The sequence below is a fragment of the Aquarana catesbeiana genome, linkage group LG06 (assembly GCF_042186555.1).
Source record: "Aquarana catesbeiana isolate 2022-GZ linkage group LG06, ASM4218655v1, whole genome shotgun sequence".
Taxonomy (NCBI): domain Eukaryota; kingdom Metazoa; phylum Chordata; class Amphibia; order Anura; family Ranidae; genus Aquarana; species Aquarana catesbeiana.
The window spans coordinates 175,019,690-175,044,408 of NC_133329.1; the positions used below are offsets into that span (position 1 = coordinate 175,019,690).

At 43.9% G+C, this 24,719-nt stretch overlaps 1 protein-coding gene across 2 annotated transcripts in view; it reads right to left on the reverse strand.

Moving 5' to 3' along the window:
* The window catches only part of NDE1 (nudE neurodevelopment protein 1), a gene marked incomplete at its 5' end in the record, with an annotated part of 86,349 nt that extends 71,213 nt beyond the window's left edge, over window positions 1-15,136 (reverse strand). For both annotated transcript variants that reach the window (XM_073591146.1, XM_073591147.1), the window contains 2 exon segments: window positions 6,466-6,602; window positions 14,988-15,136. In XM_073591146.1, coding sequence (XP_073447247.1) covers window positions 6,466-6,602; window positions 14,988-15,136 — 286 coding nt within the window.
* Between the last annotated feature and the right edge of the window lie 9,583 nt (window positions 15,137-24,719).

Here is a 24,719-nt window from a genome sequence, read left to right on the forward strand (position 1 = left end):
GGTATATAGAGCCAAAAAGATTAGAATTGTGTCGATGTCCCAATATTTATGGACCCGATATCTGCCAATTTTGAGGCCGGAATAAGTGCCAAAGTTATGAATTATGTGCATTGCTGTTCCTAGTGAGGCAAAGGTATCTTGCATATATAAGATAATCTGCATATAAATCCTATAGTATCTAACCTGTTGCCCATAGTTATAACCTTCGAGAGGAGACTGCCGAAATCTCAGTGCCAAGGCCTCAACAGCCACCGCAAAAAAGCAGAGGAGACAGAGGGCACCCCTGCCCTGTACCCCTGTGGAGCTATATAGATGGCGATAAAAGACCATTGACCAAGAGATTAGAAGTGGGGTCTCTAGAGACTAGACACCCATGTTTGGAACTTCGTGCCAAAGCCAAATGAGCAGAACGCAGCCATTAAGAAGGGCCATTCAATCAATTGCGGTATCCAGTGAAGCCAGCGCACAAGACTCAGGCAGAAATCTCTTGCGCTGAGCCATCGTTTGCGTCTTACGAATATTAAAGGATGTGGACTTCCCTGGCATAAAGACAGTTTGGTCTGGATGAATAATGCTAAGAATTACTGCGTTGAGGTGCCTGGCCAAGATCTATGCTCATATTTTGTAGTCTATATTTATAGAAGAAATTGAGCGATGGGACGTACAACCAGCTGGGTCCTCATCAGGTTTAGGTATAAGGACCACGTGGCAGAGTACATGGATGGTGGCAGTCTGCACTCCTGAAATGCTGTAGAATAATTAGGACAGGGGCAAGAGTGTCCAGGTATCTACAGTAGATCTCCAAAAGGCAGACCATCAGGGCCAAAAGCCCCCCCACTAGCAATAGACACCACCGCCTCCCTGACCTCATCCTCTGATATCGGCATCTAGTTCCTCTCCCTGCTCTTGAGTTAATGTAGGTGATATCAAATCAGAGAGGTATACCTCAATATCTTGACTGGTTACATAGTTTGCAAGCTTGAAAAAAGACAAATCAAGCCCAACCTGCGTGTACTTTTATGCCAATTTTACATTGTATATCCCTGTAAGTTGTGGTCGTTTAGGTGCCGATCTAAAAGTTTTTTGAAATATCTATGCTCCCTGCTGAAACCACTGCTTGTGGAAGAGAATTCCACATTCTTACCACTCTTACCAGTAAAGAACCCTCTACGCAGTTCCGGTTAAAATCGATTTTCCTATAAAATTTTAGTGAATGACCGCAAGTCTTTAAATGTCCTTTCGTGGAAATTGTTTTCCCTATTGTGGGGCCACCAATACAGTATTTGTACATTGAAATCATATCCCCTCTCAAGGGTCTCTTCTCCAGAGAGAATACGTTCAGTGCTTGTAATATTTCCTCAAAATCAAAATACTCCAGTCCATTTATTAGCTTTGTTGCCCTTCTCTGTACTCTCTCCATTTCCAGCACATCCTTCCTGAGGACTGGAGCCCAGAACTGGACGGCATACTCCAGGTGCAGCCGAACCAGAGTCTTGTAGAGTGGGAGAATTATCGCTTTAAGCCTGAAGTTAATCCCCTTTTTAATGCATACCAATATTCTATTGGCTTTACTTGCAGCAACTTGGCATTGCATACTGTTGCTGAGATGGTAGCTCATGGCCTCATAGAAGGTAAATAGATTTGTTTGGCAAGAACAATTCTTAAAATGAATCCATGCCGATTACTGCCAATGACAGTTTTCATTACTAAAATCTTGTATACAGTTCCTCATCACCCCCTCCAAGAGCTTGCATACTATGTTAGGCTAAATGGTTTGTAGTTCCCAGGGATATATCTTGGTCCTTTTTAAAAGATTGGTGCTACATTGGCTTTTCTTCAATCACCTGGTACCATACCAGTTAGTAGACTGTTCGTAAAAATTATGAACAGTCTGGCAATTACTTGCCCAAGTTACTTAAGAACCCTTGAGTGAAAGCCATCTCGTTCCGGTGACTTACTAATGTTAAAGTTTTTCAAGTCTGTTTCCGATTTTATCCTCAGTTAACCATGGGGTTGTTTCCTGTGATGTGTAATGAGGATAAATATTGCAGTTTGGTTAGGTGAGAGTAGAGTCATACATACTTGTATAGAATTTGTGGACGCAAGCAAGTATACAGTTGTGCTCATAAGTTTACAAACCCTGGCAGAATTAAAAGAAAAAAAAAAAAAATTAAACAGCTAAAATGATAATAAATGGCTTCAGCCAAACACTAATCATGAGTGAAAGAAGAGCTTGTGTTGCCATTCATATTCTCTGAAAAATGGCAAAGAAATCAAATTCTGCCAGGATATGTAATCTTATGAGCACAACTATCTCCAGCTATGCAGGCTTCCGTACCATCTGGACGTACTATTTTTTTTCAATACAGAGCTATTCGCTTGTCAAGTCGTATGGGCCAGCAACTGATTAGATTGATTACCGCACTCAAAATATTTCAATGTATACAGTTAGAGAAGGGGATTCCAAGTCGCTTCAGCTGCCTGATACTTTTTAGCTAAAATCTTCGTCTTGTCATGAAGAACGTTTAATAATTAATATGGTGGATTTGAGGGCCCTTCTCAAGTAAGCTTTCAAGGTGTCCCAAAATATTAAACCTCACCCAGTACCATGAGCCTCCAAGAAAAACGTTAGTTGGTCATGTATCCTGTCATTAGACCCAATCAGTGACAGCCAGAAGGGTTGAACCCATCAAGGTCTGCAAATATCAGTGGCACCAGTATCTATGGAAAGTGACAATGGCGAGTGATCTGACACTCCCACAGGAAAATAAGTGATGAGAATAATTTTAGAAATTTAATACCCAAGGCCAGATCAATTCGAGAGACAGCCTCTGCTAGGGATGGACCATGAATATGCCCTCGTGTGGGGGTTAGAAACCCTCCATAAATCACTCCACCTGAACTCAGTGCCCCAGGTGCCAAAAGCAGACAAAGTCTGGGGCTGTGAAGCCAGAGGGTCACCGTGTCTATCCATGACTGGGTCCAAGAGTAGGTTAAAATCTCCTAAACACAGGACATAGGCTTCCAGATAGATTGCAAAGACCATAGTCTCCTTTATCACTTGTAGGTTAGCAGGAGGGGGTTGCAGATCCCCACCAACACCAATGAGAGTGCATGCAACTGGGCCCGGATAAAGACAAACCACCCATGGGGGTCTGCCTGTACCCTTACACACTACCATGGGACCGGTGTACCATGACTGAACAACTCTAGAATAATAGGAATGATAGGAATGGCCGTCCACTGCATCCAAGGTTTAAAGATATTCTATATGTTCAGGAAGTAAAAGCATTTCTTGAAGACATCAAGTGGGCAATGGATACAAGTATTGTGGTGAACACTTAGGAACCTTTGTGTGGGGTCCCTAGGCCCCTCACATTCCATGACAAAAAGTTAGATAAGCCAAACAAAATCGATAAAATGTCAACATATCAGGAGATAAAACATTAATGTAGAATGCAGAACAGTAAAACCACTCATGTACCATTAAAGAGACTGGCAGAAGACCGAACATTCTTGGTCAAAAGACCATATATAACTGATTTAAACTAGTAACATTTGACTGATTACATAGTGAAAGTTTCAAAGGAGCATTACCTGCACAATTCAACCGCATATGTGAGGGCAATTTGTGGTTGCAGCCTTCCCCGAAAGCTCCCTCCTGGGGGTGTAATCTACATTGCTGTCATTAAGATCAACAGTTTCGGACTAGACAGTGTTAGATGTGTACAATAATGTAACATTTAGAATACTACCAGAAATCCCAGTCAGCACCCACAGAAGTATAAAATCTGAGGACTTGCTCTCCTTCTGGAATTTTCCATCAAGAGACAGCAACATGCAAGGTTGGACAAGAATAAAAGTCTTTAAAAATATAAGGACAAGGCCATGAAGAAAGAAAAAAAAAAAAAAAAAAAACACAACAAACAACCCTGTGTTAATGTTGACGGTAGTCTATGCTAGTCAACAAAACGATGCTCCAGACAATGGGAGAATTCAAGCGAGTGCCTTTGCTGCTTTGGCAGCAAATGTCAGAGGTTTTCAATCAAAATAAATAAAAGGGTTGACATAGGATATTCATCAAGCACTTGGCACAGGAATGATGCAAGATAACAGGCAAGGCAGAAAAACCCCTTCTAACAGCAATTCCATCCCAGGATGATGGCGGATGCCTTTTTGCATTTAACCATTCTTGAGCTTCATCTGGAGTAGTGAAAAAAAAGAGGACACGACTGCCCGTCACTCTCAACCGAGCAGGGAAGGACAGAGTAGATTATCCCATTCTCTCGCATCTTCCACTTTTTACAGCTGTGAATGTAGCTCTCTGCTTCTGCAAGTTAACTGAGAAAAATCGGGGAAGATCGAGATCTGCAGATTTCTCAAAGTGAAATTTGCCTTAGTCAGGCCCTGGGAGGACAAGATCACAATCCTTACAGTCGAGCATTCTGGCAAGCAGGGGTCTGGGAGCCGCTCCAGGGATAGGGGGTTTGGCTGGGACCGCTTATGAGCCCTCTCAACAGCAAAAGCAGCATAGAAATGAGTTTCAGGAAAGGTAGATTTGAGCCAGGCCGCCAAAGTCCCCAAGGATTTGTCCCTCTGCCTTTTCAGGGAACCCCACAATTCTGAGGTTATTGTGTCTGAGGCAGTTCTCCATGTCCGCTTTTGGAACCTGAAAGATTTGTTTCTTTACAGCTGCCACCCAGCCAGAGAAAGGGGAGAAATTATCTTCTATGGTGGAGATTCTCCTCCATGTCATACCACCTGAGGCCTATATCGACCTGGATCTCCTCCATTTTGCCAGTTAGGGAGGTGTTACTGGAAGACATTGCCTCAAGTAGCAGGGCATGCACTTGCTCCAGGGTCAGCTTGCCGAGCTTCCCCACCGCCGATGTGCCAACTTTCAGGGTGCTCCCAGCAGCCGCTCCTCCATGTGAAAGGAGGGCCGCAGTCGCCATCTTGCTTCGCCATGCGGGCAAAGTCTAAGTCTATCTGCCAGGGTAGACGAGCGAGCCTTGCTTATGGCGTGTGTTAGTGTGATGTCTGGGAACCTCAGGAGAGCAGTTAGGGTAGCAAGAGCTGCTGTTAAGATGCAAGATTGATGCAGATTCTATGGACGGCTGGCAGAGCTCTCCTCAGACACGCCCAGCTATGTCGATGATAGCCACGCCCCCCAATGGAAAAAATTTTAAAAACGCAAATACCAATCCAGAAGATCAAAAAAGGAGTCCAAATTGATGTATAGTAAAAAATGATAAATTGCAAAACTAAACTCGTGAAACATATATTCAGCAACAAACATCTCCATACACGTGAAGCATGGCTTACTTAACAAAATTACGTTAGCAAATATTTCCTCTATAAATACCTCCCAAAGAGCGCTGCCCCCACCCCCACCCCCCCCAAAAAAAACCAAAAGAGCCCCCCCAGAACCTGGAGCAACTGCTATGTATGGAGAAGAGAGCCCCCATCCTCCTATTTCCACATCCGGTCTTAAAAATCTGGTGCATCTTAGCCTCTTCTCCCAACATAACAGCTCTTGGCTCCAGCTAGGCAGGCTTTTTTGATGCTGTGGGTGGGGAATGGCCTTTAGGAAGGTATTTAGAGGCATTTTTTTCAAACCTGTTCTTATTGGTGATCCACATGTATGGAAATGTCTGCTTGCTAGATATATGCTTCATGAGCTACATTTGCAATTTTCTGTGCATTTTATCATATGTTTGAGGTGTTTTATTCATTAATTTTTCTAGTTATGAAAAAAATCTGGTAGGCGTGTGATGCTGTATATAATGGATATGCAATTACTGTATGGTTTCCTGGGTGGCATATTCAAAGTACTGCATATTTTTGTATTAATATTGGAATCTTTTCCAGACCAGTTCTGCAGCCAACCTACTTGGATCTGACAAACAGCCATAGAATCCACATCTGCTTGCAAAGCTGAGCTTGAAAGAGCAAGAGGCTTTTTAGGAGGGCCTCCAACCTCTTTGTTCACTGGGTCTTTGAAGAGTGGGGCATGTTCAATCAGAACTATCAGGGATTTTCTGAGGCAGGAAATAGCCGGATTGACCACTGAAACCCCTCAGTTTTGCGGTGAGCCTCAAATGGGCATTGGTGGGAAAATCTCTTGTGCTCTTATGTCAACCTCTTTCAAAACTGGGGATCTGAATGATCAACAGTACAGATCCACAGAATGAGAAAGACAATGCAGTGCATACAGTAGCAATATTACCAAAGCCTTGAAACACTAGCAGAGGCTGAGGGGCCTTGGACAATCTCACAATGAAGCCATTACAGCTATGACATTCAGGGCAGAGGAAGTGCACTGCTACTTTTCAGTAGGAAAGTCAAGACAATAAAGTAATACATTTTCAGTGTGCTGCTATCACTATAAAAGCAAATCTTCACTTTGAGTCCAGGTATATTACAGATGCTAGGTGGCAAGCCAAGAAGCACCATTTGCCTCACCTCTGGTTTCATCTTTCAACCTCTGGATGCATTCTAGATTATTTTCCTTCTCATCTAGCTCACTTTCAAGGAACGCATTTCTCTCAATTGCTTGATTCAAACGTTGCTCAAAGTCCTCCAGGGATATGATAGTAGCTCTGTTTAAGCAAACACTGGGTCAGTACACAAATCATCCAAAACTACTAAAAACGCATCTATATCCGAGAGCATAAAATGTATGACAGTCCATCAGTTCTCATGTCGACCATAGCTAAATAAAATCTCGGATGGTTTAGTAGAACAGGCCTGAGATTTGATTAATCTTTGGGAAGGCTGGTTGTATTGAAGTAGATTGATTGACTTCAGCACAACCACAGCCTGTTGGGATTTTTGGAATGCAATCACTACTTGCAGCTAAAGCAATCAGTTGGGATCATTCTGTTCTTCTGGCAGAGAAGGCTCCCTGTGTTGCCACCCCCACCAGAACAAAATAGCGCTGCAGTAGTGTTAATGGGAGGGGGGGGGGGGGGGGGCTGTCAACAGAATAGCAATAGAGGGGAAAATTTTCCAATACGAACACTGGTTTCTGTGACAATGGTCTAAGAAGGTATATCTTCACACCTCCCCCATCAGCAGGCAAACAGTTACTAAATAAAAAAGGGGGGGTAGAATAAATAAACCTGATAAATATTGGGTCCACGTAAACCCGAAAATATCTATCTATCTATCTACATATATATATATACACACACACACACACACACACACACGAGAATAAGATTTCCTATTATTTGAGCCCAGTCTTGCCACACAGAGTTAATCCATCTCTGAGCAATCCTTTTATTGTTCAGTGAGAAAAATCTTGACAAACTGATTAAAACCTTTGTCAAATACTCCCCCTTGCTGTGAGTGACAGGTGATTTACATCTCTTGTGCACTAGCCTAAGACACAGGCATTTTGCAATTCCCTCCCCCACTCCTTTCTTCAGCAGCTCTGCAAGGATTGGCTGTTCCACACCTCAGCATGATTTGGCATGCTGAAGTCATGTGGTTACTTTCCTGTCTTTTCACTGGATGTTAGAGATCGCAGAAGTTCAGCAGAAATTCAGTGTTAGAAATACACAGGAGAACTTTAGAAGACACAGACTGGTCTAACATATGGCTCACATCCAAGTCATCTTCACCCAACATCTTAGCACTGGAGACAAATTATAAAGTCCTAACTCGCTGGTACCTTGTACCCGCTAGAGTGGCAAAATATTCACCTAATACCTCAGCTCTTTGTTTTCGAGGATGCCCAGAAATAGGCACATATTTACACATATGGTGGTAATCCAAACCTTCTGGAAAGAAGTCTTCGTGATTGCATCTAAAATATTTAAAAAAATACAACCAGATCCATATTTAACTTTACTTAATCTAAAACCGGAATGGTTAACACTCTCTCAATTCAAACTTATGATCCAACTAATAACGGCTGCAAAACAAACAATGGCCAAGGCATGGAAATCTCCTACATTGGTACTAGCAGAAACAATTCACAGAATGAATAATACAATGTCCCATGCTAAGATGGTAGCCATCGATCAAAATCAAATTCCAAAATTTGAAAAACTTTGGCATCCTTGGATAAAACAACAGTTCCTGTCAAACTTCAATGACTCTGTCCTGTTGCCATGGTAACAGATTAAATGACTTACAGAGACACCCATTCTAAGGCTTCAAAGAGAACTAAAAAGAATAATAAACTGACGAGCGGGACAACCTTGTGGACCATACCTCTACTTTTCAACCCTTTTTCTTCTCTCTCTTTCCTTTTCTCCACCTTACGATTAAAGCTCATTATCAGAATTTATTTGACCTATATACACTCTACTTCTAAACAATATGTATAATAGCTATAAATCATTTAAATAGCTACAAAAGTAACTAAGGAAATGATAGATATATATATATATATATATATATCTCTATATCTTTAATTTAGGTTTACGTGAACCCAATGTTTAATATTTGAAATTTCATGATATTTACCTATATAAACCCTACTGTAAAACAATGAGCTTACTTTATAGATCCTTGTAAACTTACTTTATGTATCTTTATAACATTGTATACTCAAGAAACTTCTTTTGACAAGGAAATACACAGGAGAAAATGCATATTAACAAGGGGAGTGTAGAGGTGGGCGGGGAGTCTACTGACATCACAACTCCACCCACCAAGCTCCAGACAACAGACCCACCCACAGAATATGCAGTTTTTTGGGTCTCATAACAGACAGAGGGGAGACATTTGACAGGTAAAGATACATGCAGGAGGCATGTATATCCTTATAGATAACCCCTATGGCAGTAGTTTAGAAAGGATGACATTAGGTTTACATCCACTTTATAGGTGAGAGCCTTATTACACTGGTGGTGGGCTAATGCTGTGTAGGGATGAGCCCGATGTTCGAGTCCAACGTAAGTTAGACTCGAACATCGGGTGTTAGCCTGTTTGCTGAATAGCGAACAATTTGGGGTGTTCGCGACAAATCATCAATGCAATGCAGCATCAATGCAAAAACAAAATAAAAATATTTTTCAAAAATGGCCGTTTTTTTCGGGAGCAGTGATTTTAATAATGCTTAAAGTGAAACAATAAAAGTGAAATAATCCTTTAAATTTCGTACCTGAGGGGTGTCTATAGTATGCCTGTAAAGTGGCGCATGTTTCCTGTGTTTACAACAGTCCCTGCACAAAATGACATTTCTAAACGGAAAAAACAGTAATTTAAATAAGTACTCGCTGCTATAATGAATTGTCAGTCCCCGCAAAAGAATTGAAAAAAAAATGGCATGGGATTACCCCACAGTCCGTTACCAGGCCCTTTGTGTCTGGTATGAATATTAACCGCTTGACCACTGGGCACTTAAACCCTCTTCCTAACCAGACCAATTTTCAGCTTTCGGTGCTCTCACATTTTGAATGACAATTACTCAGTCATACAACACTGTACCCATATGGAAATTTTGTCCTTTTTTTCACATATATAGAGCTATCTTTTGGTGGCATTTAATCACTGTTGGGTTTATTTTTTGCGCTATAAAAAAAAAATAAATAAATTTGTTAGAAAATTTACAAATTAGTAATTTTTCTTCATAAAATTGTCCAAAATTTATACTGCTACATATCTTTGGTAAAAATAAGTACAAATTGGTGTATATTATTTGGTCTTTGTGAAAGTTATAGAGTCCACAAGCTATGGTGCCAATATCTGAAAATTGATCACACCTGAAGTACTGACGGCCTATCTAATTTCTTGAGACCCCAACACGCCAGAAAAGTACAAATGCCCCCCAAACAACCTTTTTTGAGAAAAGACATTCCAAAGTATTTAGAAAGATGCAGTTTTTTGAAGTTGTCATTTTTTCCCACAATTCTTAAAAAAAAAAAAGATTTTTTTTTCTCTTTTTTCACAAAATGGTCATATTAGCAGGTTCTGACACACAGCATTTGCATACCCCAAATTACACCACAAAACACATTCTGCTATTACTCCCGAGTATGGCAATATCACATGTGTGAGACTTACACAGCGTGGCCGCATACAGAGGCCCAACATGCAGGGAGCACCTTCAGGCGTTCTGGAGCACCCAGGCCAATTCTGACATTCCTCTCCTACATGTAAAAATCATAATTTTATTTGCTAGAAAATGACAGAACCCCAAAAGATTGTTTTTTTTTTTAGCAAAGACCCTAGAGAATACAATGGTGGTCTAACATGTCTCCCTTCAAAATTGCACACGCTCATGGAATGGCACCAAACTTCGCTACTTAAAAATCCCCATAGGCGACGCTACAAATTTTTTTACTAGTGTCGTTTTGAGTTACAGGAGGTCTTGGCCCAAAATTATTGCTCTCGCGCTAACGTTCGCAGCGATACCTCATGTGTGGTTTGAACACCATTTTCATATGTGGGTGGGACTTATGTATGCGTTCGCTTCTGCATGCGAGCACACTGGGACTTTAACATTTTTTTTATTTGTTTATTTTATTTTTAGTTTAGTTTGCCACTATACCAAAAAATAAATATTTTGATCACTTATTTTTATTTCTTACAAGGAATGTAAACATCCCTTGTAATAGGAATGAGACAGGTCCTCTTTACAGTGAGATATGGGGTCAATAAGACCCCCACATCTCACCTCTAGGCTGGGAAGCCTAAAATAATAATAAAAAAAAAAAAAAAACACACAACGATCCTGGCTTCGATCGTAGCTGTGAGTCGGTAGAAGCACCGGAGGGTGGTGGGGGGGTGTCCTCTCTCGCTTGCCTGTAGCTGCAGGCATCATTCAGATATCCCCACATAAAGTCAAGGACGTCATATGACGGCAGGCAGGAAGTGGTTAAAACACTTTTAAACAAAAAGTTGTCCATTTATACAATATTTCTAACACATAGCATGTACATACCAAAAACACCCCAAAATAGATTCTCCTACTCATGTGTGAGACTTCCACAGCCTGGCCACATACACAGAGGCCGAGTACAGCCGGATGGTATTGTAGCGTATTGCAGGGTATGGCAGAGCATGGATGGATGACTGGATGTGACTGCAATTGTCACAGAGCAGCGCTGTGGGCACTACAGATCCAGATCACAGCGCTGCTGCCAGCCGATCTCTCCCCCTTTCCTCTCACACTGTACCGATCAGTACACAGAGGGGAGAGAGGAACCGCCGCCATGACGGCGGTTTGTTTACAAGTGATCGCTCCGTCATTTGACGGAGCGATCGCGTGGTAAACGGCCGATATCAGCGGCCATTTACCGTGATACGCCGGGTCGTCACAGATGTTCTCAACTGCACGCCCCAGGGGGCGCGTGAGAGGGGGATTTTGGGAGAACGTCATTGTACGCCCTCCCAGAGATATGCAACCGCCCTGTAGCCGTCAATCGGCTTTGGGCTGATTGGCAAGTGGTTAAGGGGAACCCCGCACCAAAATTTAAAAAAAAAAATGGAATGGGGGTCCCCCCAAAAATCCATACCAGACCCTTATCCGAGCACGCAACACGGCAGGCCTCAGGAAAAGAGGGGGGGTGGGGACAAGAGAGCGCCCCCCCCTGAACCATACCAGGCCACATGCCCTCAACATGGGGAGGGTGCTTTGGGGTAGCCTCCAAAGCACCTTGTCCCTATGTTAATGGGGACAATGGCCTCATCCCCACAACCCTTGCCCGGTGGTTGTGAGGGTCTGCGGGTGGGGGGGGGGGGCTTAACAGAATCGGTTAGTCCACTTTAACAAGGGGACCCACAGATCCTGGCCTCCCTCCATGTGAAAAAGGTAACCAGGTACAAATAAACCCCTACCACAAAAAAAGTGAAAAAAATGTTAAAAATGACATGGCTTGGGGACAAGTCCTTTATTAAAAAAAAAAAATAAAACTGTCCCACGTATTATTCTTCTCTTGTTGCACAGACGGACCGAAAAAAAAAAAAAAAAAAAAAAGGGAAGAAGACCGACCTGCCTACATGGGAGGCACCTGCCGAAATGACAGTCCTCTCAGGTGACAGCTCTTTTATAACACACGGTGACCCCACCCCCCTCTGACGCACAGGGTCACCGTGTGGCCCCGCCTTCAGTTATAAAAGAGCTGTCACCTGAGTGGATCATCATTACAGCAGATGCCTCCCCAGGTTCTGGGGATCCCCTTGTTAAAAGGGGGCTTTCAGATTCCAAAAAGCTCCCCGCCCGCAGACCCCCACAACCACCGGGCAAGGGTTGTGTGGATGAGGCCCTTGTCCCTATCAACATGGGGACAAGGTCCTTTGGGGGGCTACCCCAAAGCACCCTCCCCATCTTGAGGGCATGTGGCCTAGTATGGTTCAGGAGGGGGGGGCGCTCACATTCTCTCCCCCCCCCCCTTTTTCTTGTGGCCTGCCAGGTTGCGTGCTCGGATAAGGGTCTGGTATGGTTTTTTGGGGGGGACCCCCCACGCCATTTTTCTCTAAATTTTGTTGTGGGGTTCCCCTTAATATTCATACCAGGCCCAAAGGGCCTGGTAAAGGACTGTGGGGGAATCCCATGCCGTTTTTTCAATAACTTATGTTTATTGCCAGGACCGACAATTCATTATAACTTTAAATTATTTTTCCCTTTAGAAATGTCATTTTGTGCAGGGACTCTTGTAAACACGGGAAACATGTCCCACTTTACAGGCATACTATAGACACCCCCCAGGTACAAAATTTAAAGGACTATTTCACTTATGTTTCACTTTAAGCATTATTAAAATCACAGCTTCCGAAAAAAACGGCAATTTTTAAAGACTTTTTTTTGCATTGATGCATGTCCCCTGGGGCAGGGACCAGGTCGCCAAACACTTTATGACAATAAAGCATGCATATAAGCCTTTAAAATTAGCACTTTATTTTTCCTGTTCGTGTCCCATAGACTTTAACGGTGATCGAACAAATTTTTTGACTGTTCGCATGTTCTGCTGCGAACTGAACCAGGGGGTGTTCGGCTCATCCCAAATGCTGTGTATACACAAGGAATATACTGAAAGCACTGGAAGGGGATTCTATACTGGTATCTATATCGAATGGACACTGGATATATTTAGGATTGTTTAAACACACAAGATATACAAATATAAAATGATATACATACATTACATACACACACACACACACACTGTATCTCAAGATTACACCCCTCCCATTTTTTTGTAAATATTTTATTATATCTTTTCATGTGACACTGAAGTAAAAAAGACACTTTGCTACAATGTAAAGTATTGAGTATACAGCTTGTATAACAGTGTAAATTTGCTGTCCCCTCAAAATAACAGTCAATGTCTAAACCGCTGGCAACAAAAGTGAGTACGCCCCTAAGTGAAAATGTCTAAATTGGGCCCAATTAGCCATTTTCCCTCCCTGGTGTCCTGTGACTCGTTAGGGTTACAAGGTCTCAGGTGTGAATGGAATGCAGGTGTGTTAAATGTGGGGTTATTGCTCTCTCTCATACTGGTCACTGGAAGTTTAACATAGCACCTCATGGCAAAGAAATCTAAGGATCTGAAAAAAAGAATTGTTGCTCTACATGAAGATGGCCTAGGCTATAAGAAGATTGCCAAGACCCTGAAACTGAGCTGGTTATAACAGGACATGTTCTACTCAGAACAGGCCTCGCCATGGTCAACCAAAGTGCACATGCTCCACGTCTTATCCAGAGGTTGTCTTTGGGAAATAGACGTATGAGTGCTGCCAGCATTGCTGCAGAAGTTGAAGGGGTGGGGGGTCAGCCTGTCAGCGCTCAGACCATACTCCGCACACTGCATAAAACTGGTCTGCATAGATGTCATCCCAGAAGGAAGCCTCTGCTAAAGATGATGCACAAGAAAGCCTGCAAACAGTTTGCTGAAGACAAGCAGACTAAGGACATGGATTACTGGAACCATGTCCTGTGGTCTGATGAGACCAACATAAACTTATTTGGCTCAGATGGCGTCAAGCCTCTGTGGCGGAAACCAGGTGAGGAGTACAAAGACAAGTGTCTTGCCTACAGTCAAGCATGGTGCTGAGGAGTGTCATGGTCTGGGGCTGCATGAGTGCTCCTGGCATTGGGGAGCTACAGTTCATTGTGGGAACCATGAATGTACATGTACTGTGACATACTGAAGCAAAGCACGATTCCCTCCCTTCAGAGACTGGGCCGCAGGGCAGTATTCCAACATGTTAATGACCCCAAACACACCTCCAAGATGACCACTGCCTTGCTAAAGAAGCTGAGGGTAAAAGTGATGGACTGGCCAAGCATGTCTCCAGACCTAAACCTTATTGAGCATCTGTGGGGTATCCTCAAATGGAAGGTGGAGGAGCGCAAGGTCTCTAACATCCACCAGCTCCGTGATGTCGCCATGGAGGTGTGTAAGAGGACTCCAGTGGCAACCTGTGAAGCTCTGGTGAACTCCATGCCCAGGGTTAAAAGGCAGTGCTGGAAAAGGCTGGCCACACAAAATATTAACACTTTGGGCCCAATTCGGACATTTGCACTTAGGGGTGTACTCACTTTTGTTGCCAGAAATTTAGACATCAATGGCTGTGTGTTGACTTATTTTGCGGGAACAGCAAAGTTACACCGTTATACAAGCTGTACACACTACTTTACATTGCATCAAAGTGTCATTTCTTCAGTGTTGTCACATGAAAAGATAAAATATTTACAAAAATGTGAGGTGTACTCATGTATATATACAGACACAGTATTTCATTGATTCTCACAGATTACACTTTGATAACATGATATCTTCACACAAGATAATATGAACAGTCGGTCTTTTTTTATTGATGTTATTCATGTCAGAGTGGATATAGTAGAAACTGGTAATCTTTTCGTATATTTATTGTGCGGCAGTGTCTTTTTATATAGCATTTACATTATTTCGCAGGGACAGCTTTGTGCAGATTTTTACCTGACAGATGCACAGTGAAAATCAGTGTCTGAAAACAATAAAAGCAACTGAAAATAAGGGGGGGGGAATGAAGGACTCACACACCTCTTTGCCCTTTCCAAGTCATCATTTGATTGTTCCAGTTCTCGGATATATTTCTGTAGTTGGTCTTTGATCGCTCTAGTTTGTGAAAACTCATTTTCAAGTGTAGAGATGTGCAGGTAGCTTTCTGCATGTTGCTCTTCATACTTCTCCTGTATTTAGAAAAGCCAGTCAAGATTGTACAATGTTATTTTTGTAAAACGTGGGGGGGAAAAAAAAAAAAATTGGATAAACATGTAAAATGTTTGCCTATTGCTGGTGTACGAGTGTGAAATGTAAAGTACACAGGAAGATTTTAGGACCTGGGAGGTATATCAGTCCACTAGCTCTAAATACAGTATGGTCACCAATTCTCAGGAAAGATTTTGATCAGAATCAGGGGGTGCTTGTAGATGAGACTTGCATTTTGCATGCTATTGCTAACAAAGCAAGCAAAATACTTTTCATGCGTTAAGGACATACACTCCAAAAAAAAAAAAAAAAAAACCCCACATACACTCTGGTCTGGCCCAATTTTGCATATTCAAGTAATTTTGGTCACCACGCCTCAGGAAAGCCATTCCCGCATTAAATTTTAGTGACAAGGAACAAAAATAAATGGGGCTGGAGGATCCCAGCTATGAGAGTCAATTATAAAGGATTACAGTTATTCACTCTGGAGAAGAAGGTGCTTAAGTGGGTACAGTGCAGTATATTATATTATAGCATGCATAGCTGTTCTGTGAAGCCCTCAGGTTTGCTAGAGAACCTTAGTGAACAAACTGCATCATGAAGGCCAAGGAATACACCAGACAGGTCAGGTATAAAGTTGAAGTTTAAAGCAGGGCTAGGTTATCAAAAAGGAAAAAAAAAATATAATATAAATAATATTTAATAGGGTCTGGAGGAGAAAGGCCCTAATCCCCCCCCCCCCCCCGTTTTATTGTCTGGCTTTTCCTTTCTCTGCTCCAGTATTCTGCTTTGCTGCCTTTTTGCCCTTGCCTGTCCCCACAGTTATGAGTCAGCCACCATCAGACCAAGACCCTCGTTTTCCTAGGTAAGAACACGTTCCAAATAAAAAAAAAACAAAAAACAAAAAAAAAAAAAGTGCCCTTATGCTGTTACTCTCGTTACAGCCCTATACACCAAGGAATGTCTAATAAGACTTCTGGCCATCACAGTGGATACTCCCGGCCAAGCTCTGAGCACAGTCGATCGACTAGTTCGACACCATTCCGATGGAAGGCCAGCCTCTAAAAGACAGGTCATCCAGCCCTCCCAGGCGCGAAAGTGCCAAAAAGTGCCGGGCAACCCCTATGGCAGATAAGTTGATCTGCAAAGACTGTTTGAGGGGTTATACGGAACAAGAGAAAGCTGAGGTTCAGCAGGTGACAGATTTAATAAAGAAAGTGGTCAAGGACTCTTTAGCCGAGATAATGCACTCATCTCCCTCACAACAGATCATTGCGACTGAGTCAGAGTCAACCCATCCAGGCCCATCAACTGCGGGTCCGGCAGTAGCCACATTTGGGCCACCTCCCCCGACCACAGGAGATAAAGGTGAATCTGAGGATTCTACGGATGAATCAGAACCCTCAGGCTTTAACTTCTCTTTAGTAAAACCTTTTGTCTCTGCGGTAAAGCAGGCCATTGGCTGGGAGGGGGCGGAGGAGCCACCTAGAAAGGCTAAATTTTTCTTCCCTTCCCCCCCCCTTTATGGAAGAATTAAAAGGAGCTTATAGAGGGGGAATGGAAGACGGACAAACGCTTCTCCTTAAACCAGCTTCAAAAATTATACCCTTTAGCAGAGTCTGACTGTTCTCTTGGACACTCCACCGGTGGTCGATGCTGCAGTGGCATGCCTAGCGAAAAACATAACCCTGCCAATGGAGGACTTAGCCTCCTTTAAGGATCCGTTGGATAGGCGCATCGATTCGGATCTAAGGAAAGACAGTTGGCTGGAGGAACCTGCAGGCCAGCGATGGCATTAGCTTCAGTTTCTAACATTATCTAGATCTGGACTGAGAATATCGAGACAGCCATTCGTCAAAATGTACCCAAAGATATCATTAAAGCTCTAGAAGAGCTCAAATTATCTGCCGACTTCGTAGAGGAAGCCGCAAATCGATTCAGTGACTTATTCAGCTACAGCGATGTTGCACACGATTATGGTCAAACGGGCTCTGTGGCTGAAACCTTGGGCAGCCGATGCAGCATCGAAAAACCAAACTATTGCAAAATCCCCTTTGACGGGAAAGCGTTGTTTGGGGATAGGTTGGAGAAGGCAATCTCTAGAGTGTCTGGAGGAAAGTCAGGATTACTTCCCCAGGACAGGAGAATTAGAGGTTCTCGAATTGTTTATTCTAAATTTCAGTCCTCCAGAAATAGGAACTTCTCTCAGTTCTGTCAAAATAGGGAGTCTCTCCAACCCCCAGGAGGTGACGAAATTTTTTTTTTTTTTTTTTTTTTTTTTTTTACAAGAGGCCACTTCTACTTCCTCCAGTAGGGGCCAGGTTGAAGAGGTTTGCCGAAGTCTGGTCCAGCCAGTGCAAAGACCCCCAAGTGGTATCATGCCCCTACCAGCAAGTTTGACTTGGGGCATGAGAGTTCCCCTGCTGCTTTTGTTTACCTTTTAAAAAAAAAAAAAAAAAAAAGTAAGTAGGCTGTACTGTGCCCCACCTTAGATACTTTGAGTTGCATACCATAGCTCTACTTCATGTCCTATGAGGGCCTCTCAAAAGATCTTTTCCACAAAGATTACTGCAGGTTGCAGCATTTTGGACTTTATTGCTAGAGTGATCACCCAAAAAACCCCCCACAAAACCCATTAGCTGAAATCAGACCCAGTACAGGCTCTTTAACGCTCCTGACTATATTGTCGGGATCTGCCTAAAAGTCTGGACCAGCAGCTGGCTCAGCCTCTCAGCAAGCTATTATGAGCCTGCGCCAGTCGCTCCCGCCCCTGCACAGCCAAGTGCTACAGTGAGCTGGTAACTGATGGAGCTCATCGACCAGTGGCGTTTGAGCGCTTAGTGCTCAGTGTTAAAGGTGGTAGGGGACAGCTGCAGCCATCTAGGCAAGTATGAGTGTTTTTTTTTTTTTAATAATCCTATACTTCTCTTAAGAGTTCATTCACACCTGTATCAGTGTGGCATTTATTCAGCTTTAAAGGCCAAGTTCATTTTTTTCTCTAAATTCCAGCTACCGCATCAATAAAGCATACGTGTACTTTTTTTGGCAAAACTATCAAACCTTTCCATAAAATCTATAGACACGTACCTTACTGTTCTCCATCCACAATTCCACACTTATCTATTGCTTCTGTCTTACAGCCATTACAGACTACAAAGAAAAGGGTCTATATTACTATAAAGATTTGAATGGGTACCAGTACCATCATCCCAAGGTATCAAGGTCAAAGATGATGAGAGGGCAGAGCAGCAGCCGCAGTTGCTGCTACTGTCAGCTAGTGTCTCCACCCCCCCTAAAGGAAAAAGAAGGGGGACTATTACGGTACTTAATGTCAATGTACAAAAAGTAGGTATAAGACAGAAAAATTATAAATTTTTTTTTTTAAATTTGCTTTTAATAAGAAAAATATTTATAAAAGTACAATTCCACATACAAATTACGATTATACATTACAACACTACATATAACCATAAAAAGGGAGGTACCACATAGTCTGAGCCAGTGGATTCCGTACAGTTTGTAAACGACAAGTGTGTGTACAACTTTTATTCTCGACCGGTTTCGGGGTTAGCACCTCTTCTTTCAGGAGAACCATATCTACAATATGACAAAGTAATTTTAACAGATAAAAACATAAATATATGTGTATATCAGATAATTGCAGCACAATTATTAGCAAAATATCAAAACACTTCATACAGCGCATATAGCAATAAAGACAAGCTCACCCATTCAGGAGATTCCTGTGGGCATGCGGGACCCCATGTAATTCCCCCTGCGGCGGACACAGGGGATGACAGACAGCCTCTAATGGATAAAGGTTTGATTAGTTGGTTATAAATATCACCATATTGTGATATCAAGAAGATGTGTGCCCAAGCCATGCAATTGAAATAACCCCAGGCAGTGGTGTGTGGAGGAGAATGGAAATTCGTGGGGGGAGGGTGGGAAGGGGGAAACGTGAAAGGGAGGGGGGGGGGTAGTAGGGGAGCCATGGGAAAGGTGGGGGAGGAGCAATAGAGGGAAGGGGGGGGGGAGAAAGGGGAGGAGGGATGGAGGAGAGGGAGGGCAGGGGGGAGAAAAGGAGTGGGGAGAGAATGAAGGGGAGGGGGGGTTGAATGGGAGGGAAGAGAGGGGAAGGGGGGGGAAAAGAAATCCCAATAGACCACCATCCATGCAGATACTAGGGTTATGAGGATTATAGGAAAAAACTGCACACTGACAGTGGCAGGGCTGGCACTCACCGAATAAAAATTAGAGTAATGTAGGACGCATGAGCTGAAATTGGATGTAGGGGTTCACCTTATAGAGACCGTGGGTCAATGGGATCAAGAGACACCATAAGGAACATACTAACTTCAAACACCCCTATAGCTAGAGCCGTGGGTGCGTCCCAAAAGGTCACTATAGCCAAAGGGAAAGATTATAGATAAGGATTACTCAGCACAATATAGCAGAGAGGATTGTTCTACAGATGTCGGTAGTGACACAGACACTTACTGCAGAAATCAGTCTCATATTAAGCCAAGATACTGACATAAGAAGTAAAAGGTCAAGGGGAGAAAGTAGTGAGGTCAAATCAGATAAGGATAATGGTTTCCTCTCAAAATTGGGAGGGCACATCTATAGAATATTGGGAATTACATAACCAGAAATGTAGAAGTAAATTAAATAACAGGTACTAAGATCATACAGGGTAGTAGAGTGGGCATCGAGCGTCACAGTCATGCAAAGCCACAAGGCAACCAAATAGTATACAGTTGGAGAGAGAACACTGACCTTGTAGAGAGTAATCCAGCGCTTGCTCATGCGTCGGGAAGCTGTCCGGCTCGCATAGCAGCCATCACTGGCCGCTATAAGAGCTCCCCAACCCGGAAGTCAGGGCACGCCAACGTAGGCGGTCCCTGACGTCACCGGGTCTGTTCGCCCACACTGCGCAGGTGCACGAGTGTGCTACTGCGCAAGCTCCTATCGAAGGGAAACAGGTTCCCAGATACGGAGACACAAGCAGCAAACCGCTGCCAGGGCAAACATGCGTCCGCCGCGAGGAGGAGAGCCAGGCTCCGACAATTACCAACAAGTCCTGAAAAAAGGCGGGGGAGCTTGTCCTTTTACAGCAATTTTGTTTAGAAAGCAATAATAATAATAATAACAGTTATTAAACCAAAAAAATACAATGTATAGTAATTGCCCCTGTCACTAGGGATTTGTCCCAACAACATCAAGGGTAGTCACAGGCAGGTGAACATGTTGCATATTGAAGCATCCTAGAATGAAATCAGTATTAGCACCATGAGGAAGGGGCTAAGGGAAGGGAGCAAAAAGGAGGGAGAGAGGAATGAGGGAAGACCAGAGGGAAATTGGATTGGGAAGTGAGGGAAAAAGAAGGGGAAGCGGGGGGGGGGGGGGGGGGGGGGGGGTCGGGGGAAAAAAAAAAAAAAAAAAAAAAAAGACACACATGGAAGGAAACCCCAAGGCCTTATAAAAATGCCTTATACGATACTGATTCATTGAGGCCAGGGGGGATGGTGGCGTTGGGTCGCTCAATCCAAAGGGCCTCCTTTTGGAGTATCGAGCGATCCCAATCGCCACCCCTAGGGTTGGGTTGAACTACCTCCAATACCAGGAACTTGACAACCGAGTTGTCAAATCTGTGGTACAGGCCAATGTGTCGGCCAATCGTGGTTAATTTCCCATTTTCCGAATCTTACAAATGGTCACCAATTCTTTGTCGAAACTCCCGGATCGTTTTGCCTACAAAAAATGCTTTACATGTGCAATTCATTAAGTAGATCACTCCTTTTGTGCCACAGTTGGCAAAAGTACGTGGGACAAGAGTCTCCCCGTTGGGTAGAACAAAATGTCTACCTTCGTGGACCCAAGGGCACCGGGGACAATCCCCACATTTGAAAGTGCCATTGGGTCCAATCCTCGGGGGTCTAATGGGAGTATAATGACTGGAAGTCAATTGATCCCGTAGCGATCGAGCCCTACGGAAAACTTCCGGGGTGGATCGAATATATTTGGCCAGCGTATGATGCTCAGCCAAAAGATGCCAATTTTTGGTTAAGATGTTACGGAGTAAGTTGTGGTGTGCGGAGTAGGTCGTGATAAATCTCACGGTATCTCTTAAAGGGGAGGGTTCCACACGTTTAAAGAGTAAGGAGGTCCGGGAGCGTGACATGGCCTTGTATGCTTTACGTAAATTTGTGGGGGAGTAACCCCGCAATAGTAGGCGTTCTCGTAATGCCCTTGGCCTGACGTTTAGTCATTATCTCGTGTGCAATTTCTACGTAAACGTAGGTACTGAGCATATGGTATGCTTCCGCACCAGGGGGGGGGGGGGGGGGGGGGGGGGGTCGGATGTGCGCTAGTAGCAAATAGAAGAGTGTTGCCAGCAGTTGGCTTTCTGTAGAGGTCAGTACCCAACGTCCCATCTGGTTGTTTAATAATATTTAAGTCTAAAAAGGAAATCTGCTCTGTGTTGATTTGCCTTGCCATCCTTAACAATAGAAATTGGTATAAACCCATCACTCAAGCCCATGTGTCGTCCTTTGCACAGGAACTCCAGGCTCTTTGCACTGAGGCCTACATCATAGGCCTCATTGACAAAGACACCTTGGAGTTCCTGGTCCCCAAATTTCCACCTTCTATTCCTTACCCAAGACCCACAAGAATGTACAAAACCCCTCCAGGAAGACCGATAGTCTCGGGGATAGGCTCGCTAACAGATAATGCCAGTAAATTTGTTGACTCATTTCTGATGCCTCATGTCCGCAGCCTTCCGTCCTATATTAAAGACACAACGGACCTATTGCAACGCCTTGATGGAATCCAGATCCCTCCGGACGCCCTGCTCGTGGCTGTTGATATTGAGGCCTTGTACTCCGGTATCCCCCACGAGCAGGGCGTACGGACGGCTGGTTCCTTCTTGTTTGAATAGGATACAACCACATGGTCTTTAAACCATTTTGTACTTGCATTACTGCATTTCATACTAACTAAAAATTTTACATTTAATAACCAGTTGTTTTTGCAAATTCAGGGAGTTGCAATGGGGATGTCGGGTGCCCCAGCGTATGCAAATTTATATCTAGGCGGCTGAGAGAGGCACATTCATGCTCATGATCAATATTCGGAGTTTCTAAACGATATCCTTCTATGGTACAGTTTTATTGATGACCTACTACTGGTGTGGACGGGTCCCAGAGATAAATTACTACAATTTCTCCGTGAACTGGATACCAACGATCTAAATTTTAAAATTTACGTTTAAAATCGACACAGAGCAGATTTCCTTTTTAGACTTAAATATTATTGAACAACCAGATGGGACGTTGGGTACTGACCTCTACAGAAAGCCAACTGCTGGCAACACTCTTCTATTTGCTACTAGCGCACATCCGACCCCCCCTGGTGCGGAGCATACCATATGCTCAGTACCTACGTTTACGTAGAAATTGCACACGAGATAATGACTAAACGTCAGGCCAAGGCATTACGAGAACGCCTACTATTGCGGGGTTACTCCCCCACAAATTTACGTAAAGCATACAAGGCCATGTCACGCTCTCGGACCTCCTTACTCTTTAAACGTATGGAACCCTCCCTTTAAGAGATACCGTGAGATTATCACGACCTACTCCGCACACCACAACTTACTCCGTAACATCTTAACCAAAAATTGGCATCTTTTGGCTGAGCATCATACGCTGGCCAAATATATTCGATCCACCCCGGAAGTTTTCCGTAGGGCTCGATCGCTACGGATCAATTGACTTCCAGTCATTATACTCCCAATTAGACCCCCGAGAATTGGACCCAATGGCACTTTCAAATGTGGGGATTGTCCCCGGTGCCCTTGGGTCCACGAAGGTAGACATTTTGTTCTACCCAACGGGGAGACTCTTGTCCCACGTACTTTTGCCAACTGTGGCACAAAAGGAGTGATGATCTACTTAATGAATTGCACATGTAAAGCATTTTTTGTAGGCAAAACGATCCGGGAGTTTCGACAAAGAATTGGTGACCATTTGTAAGATTCGGAAAATGGGAAATTAACCACGATTGGCCGACACATTGGCCTGTACCACAGATTTGACAACTCGGTTGTCAAGTTCCTGGTATTGGAGGTAGTTCAACCAACCCTAGGGGTGGCGATTGGGATCGCTCAATACTCCAAAAGGAGGCCCTTTGGATTGAGCGACTCAACGCCACCATCCCCCCTGGCCTCAATGAATCAGTATCGTATAAGGCATTTTTATAAGGCCTTGGGGTTTCCTTCCATGTGTGTCTTTTTTTCCCCCCCCTCTTTTCCCATACCTTACCTTTCCCCTCCCCTCCCTGCCCCCCCCCCCCCCCCCGCTTCCCCTTCTTTTTCCCTCCTTCCCAATCCAATTTCCCTCTGGTCTTCCCTTCCCTCATTCCTCCTCCCCCCCCTTTTTGCTCCCTTCCCTTATCCCCTTCCTCATGGTGCTATTATTGCTTTCTAAACAAAATTGCTGTAAAAGGACAAGCTCCCCCGCCTTTTTTCAGGACTTGTTGGTAATTGTCGGAGCCTGGCTCTCCTCCTCGCGGCGGACGCATGTTTGCCCTGGCAGCGGTTTGCTGCTTGTGTCTCCGTATCTGGGAACCTGTTTCCTTCGATAGGAGCTTGCACAGTAGCACACTCGTGCACCTGCGCAGTGCGGGCGAATAGACCCGGTGACGTCAGCGTGCCCCGACTTCCGGGTTGGGGAGCTCTTATAGCAGCCAGTGATGGCTGCTATGCGAGCCGGACAGCTTCCCGACGCATGAGCAAGCGCTGGATTACTCTTCACAAGGTCAGTGTTCGCTCTCCAACTGTATACTATTTGGTTGCCTGTTATTTTGCCTTGTGGCTTTGCATGACTGACGCTCGATGCCCACATCTACTACCCCTGTATGATCTTAGTACCTGTTATTTAATTTACTTCTACATTTCTGGTTATGTAATTCCCAATATTCTATAGATGTGCCCTTCCAATTTTGAGAGGAAACCATTATCCTTATCTGATTTGACCTCACTACTTTCTCCCCTTGACCTTTTACTTCTTATGTCAGTATCTTGGCTTAATATGAGACTGATTTCTGCAGTAAGTGTCTGTGTCACTACCGACATCTGTAGAACAATCCTCTCTGCTATATTGTGCTGAGTAATCCTTAACTATAATCTTTCCCTTTGGCTATAGTGACCTTTTGGGACGCACCCACAGCTCTAGCTATAGGGGTGTTTGAAGTTAGTATGTTCCTTATGGTGTCTCTTGATCCCGTTGACCCACGGTCTCTATAAGGTGAACCCCCTACATCCAATTTCAGCTCATGCGTCCTACATTACTCTAATTTTTATTCGGTGAGTGCCAGCCCTGCCACTGTCAGTGTGCAGTTTTTTCCTATAATCCTCATAACCCTAGTATCTGCATGGATGGTGGTCTATTGGGATTTCTTTTTCTCCCCCCCCCCCCTCCCATTCAACCCCCCCCTCCCCCCATTTTCTTTCCCACAACCCCCCCCTCCCTTCCTTCTCTCCCCCCTGCCCTCCCTCCT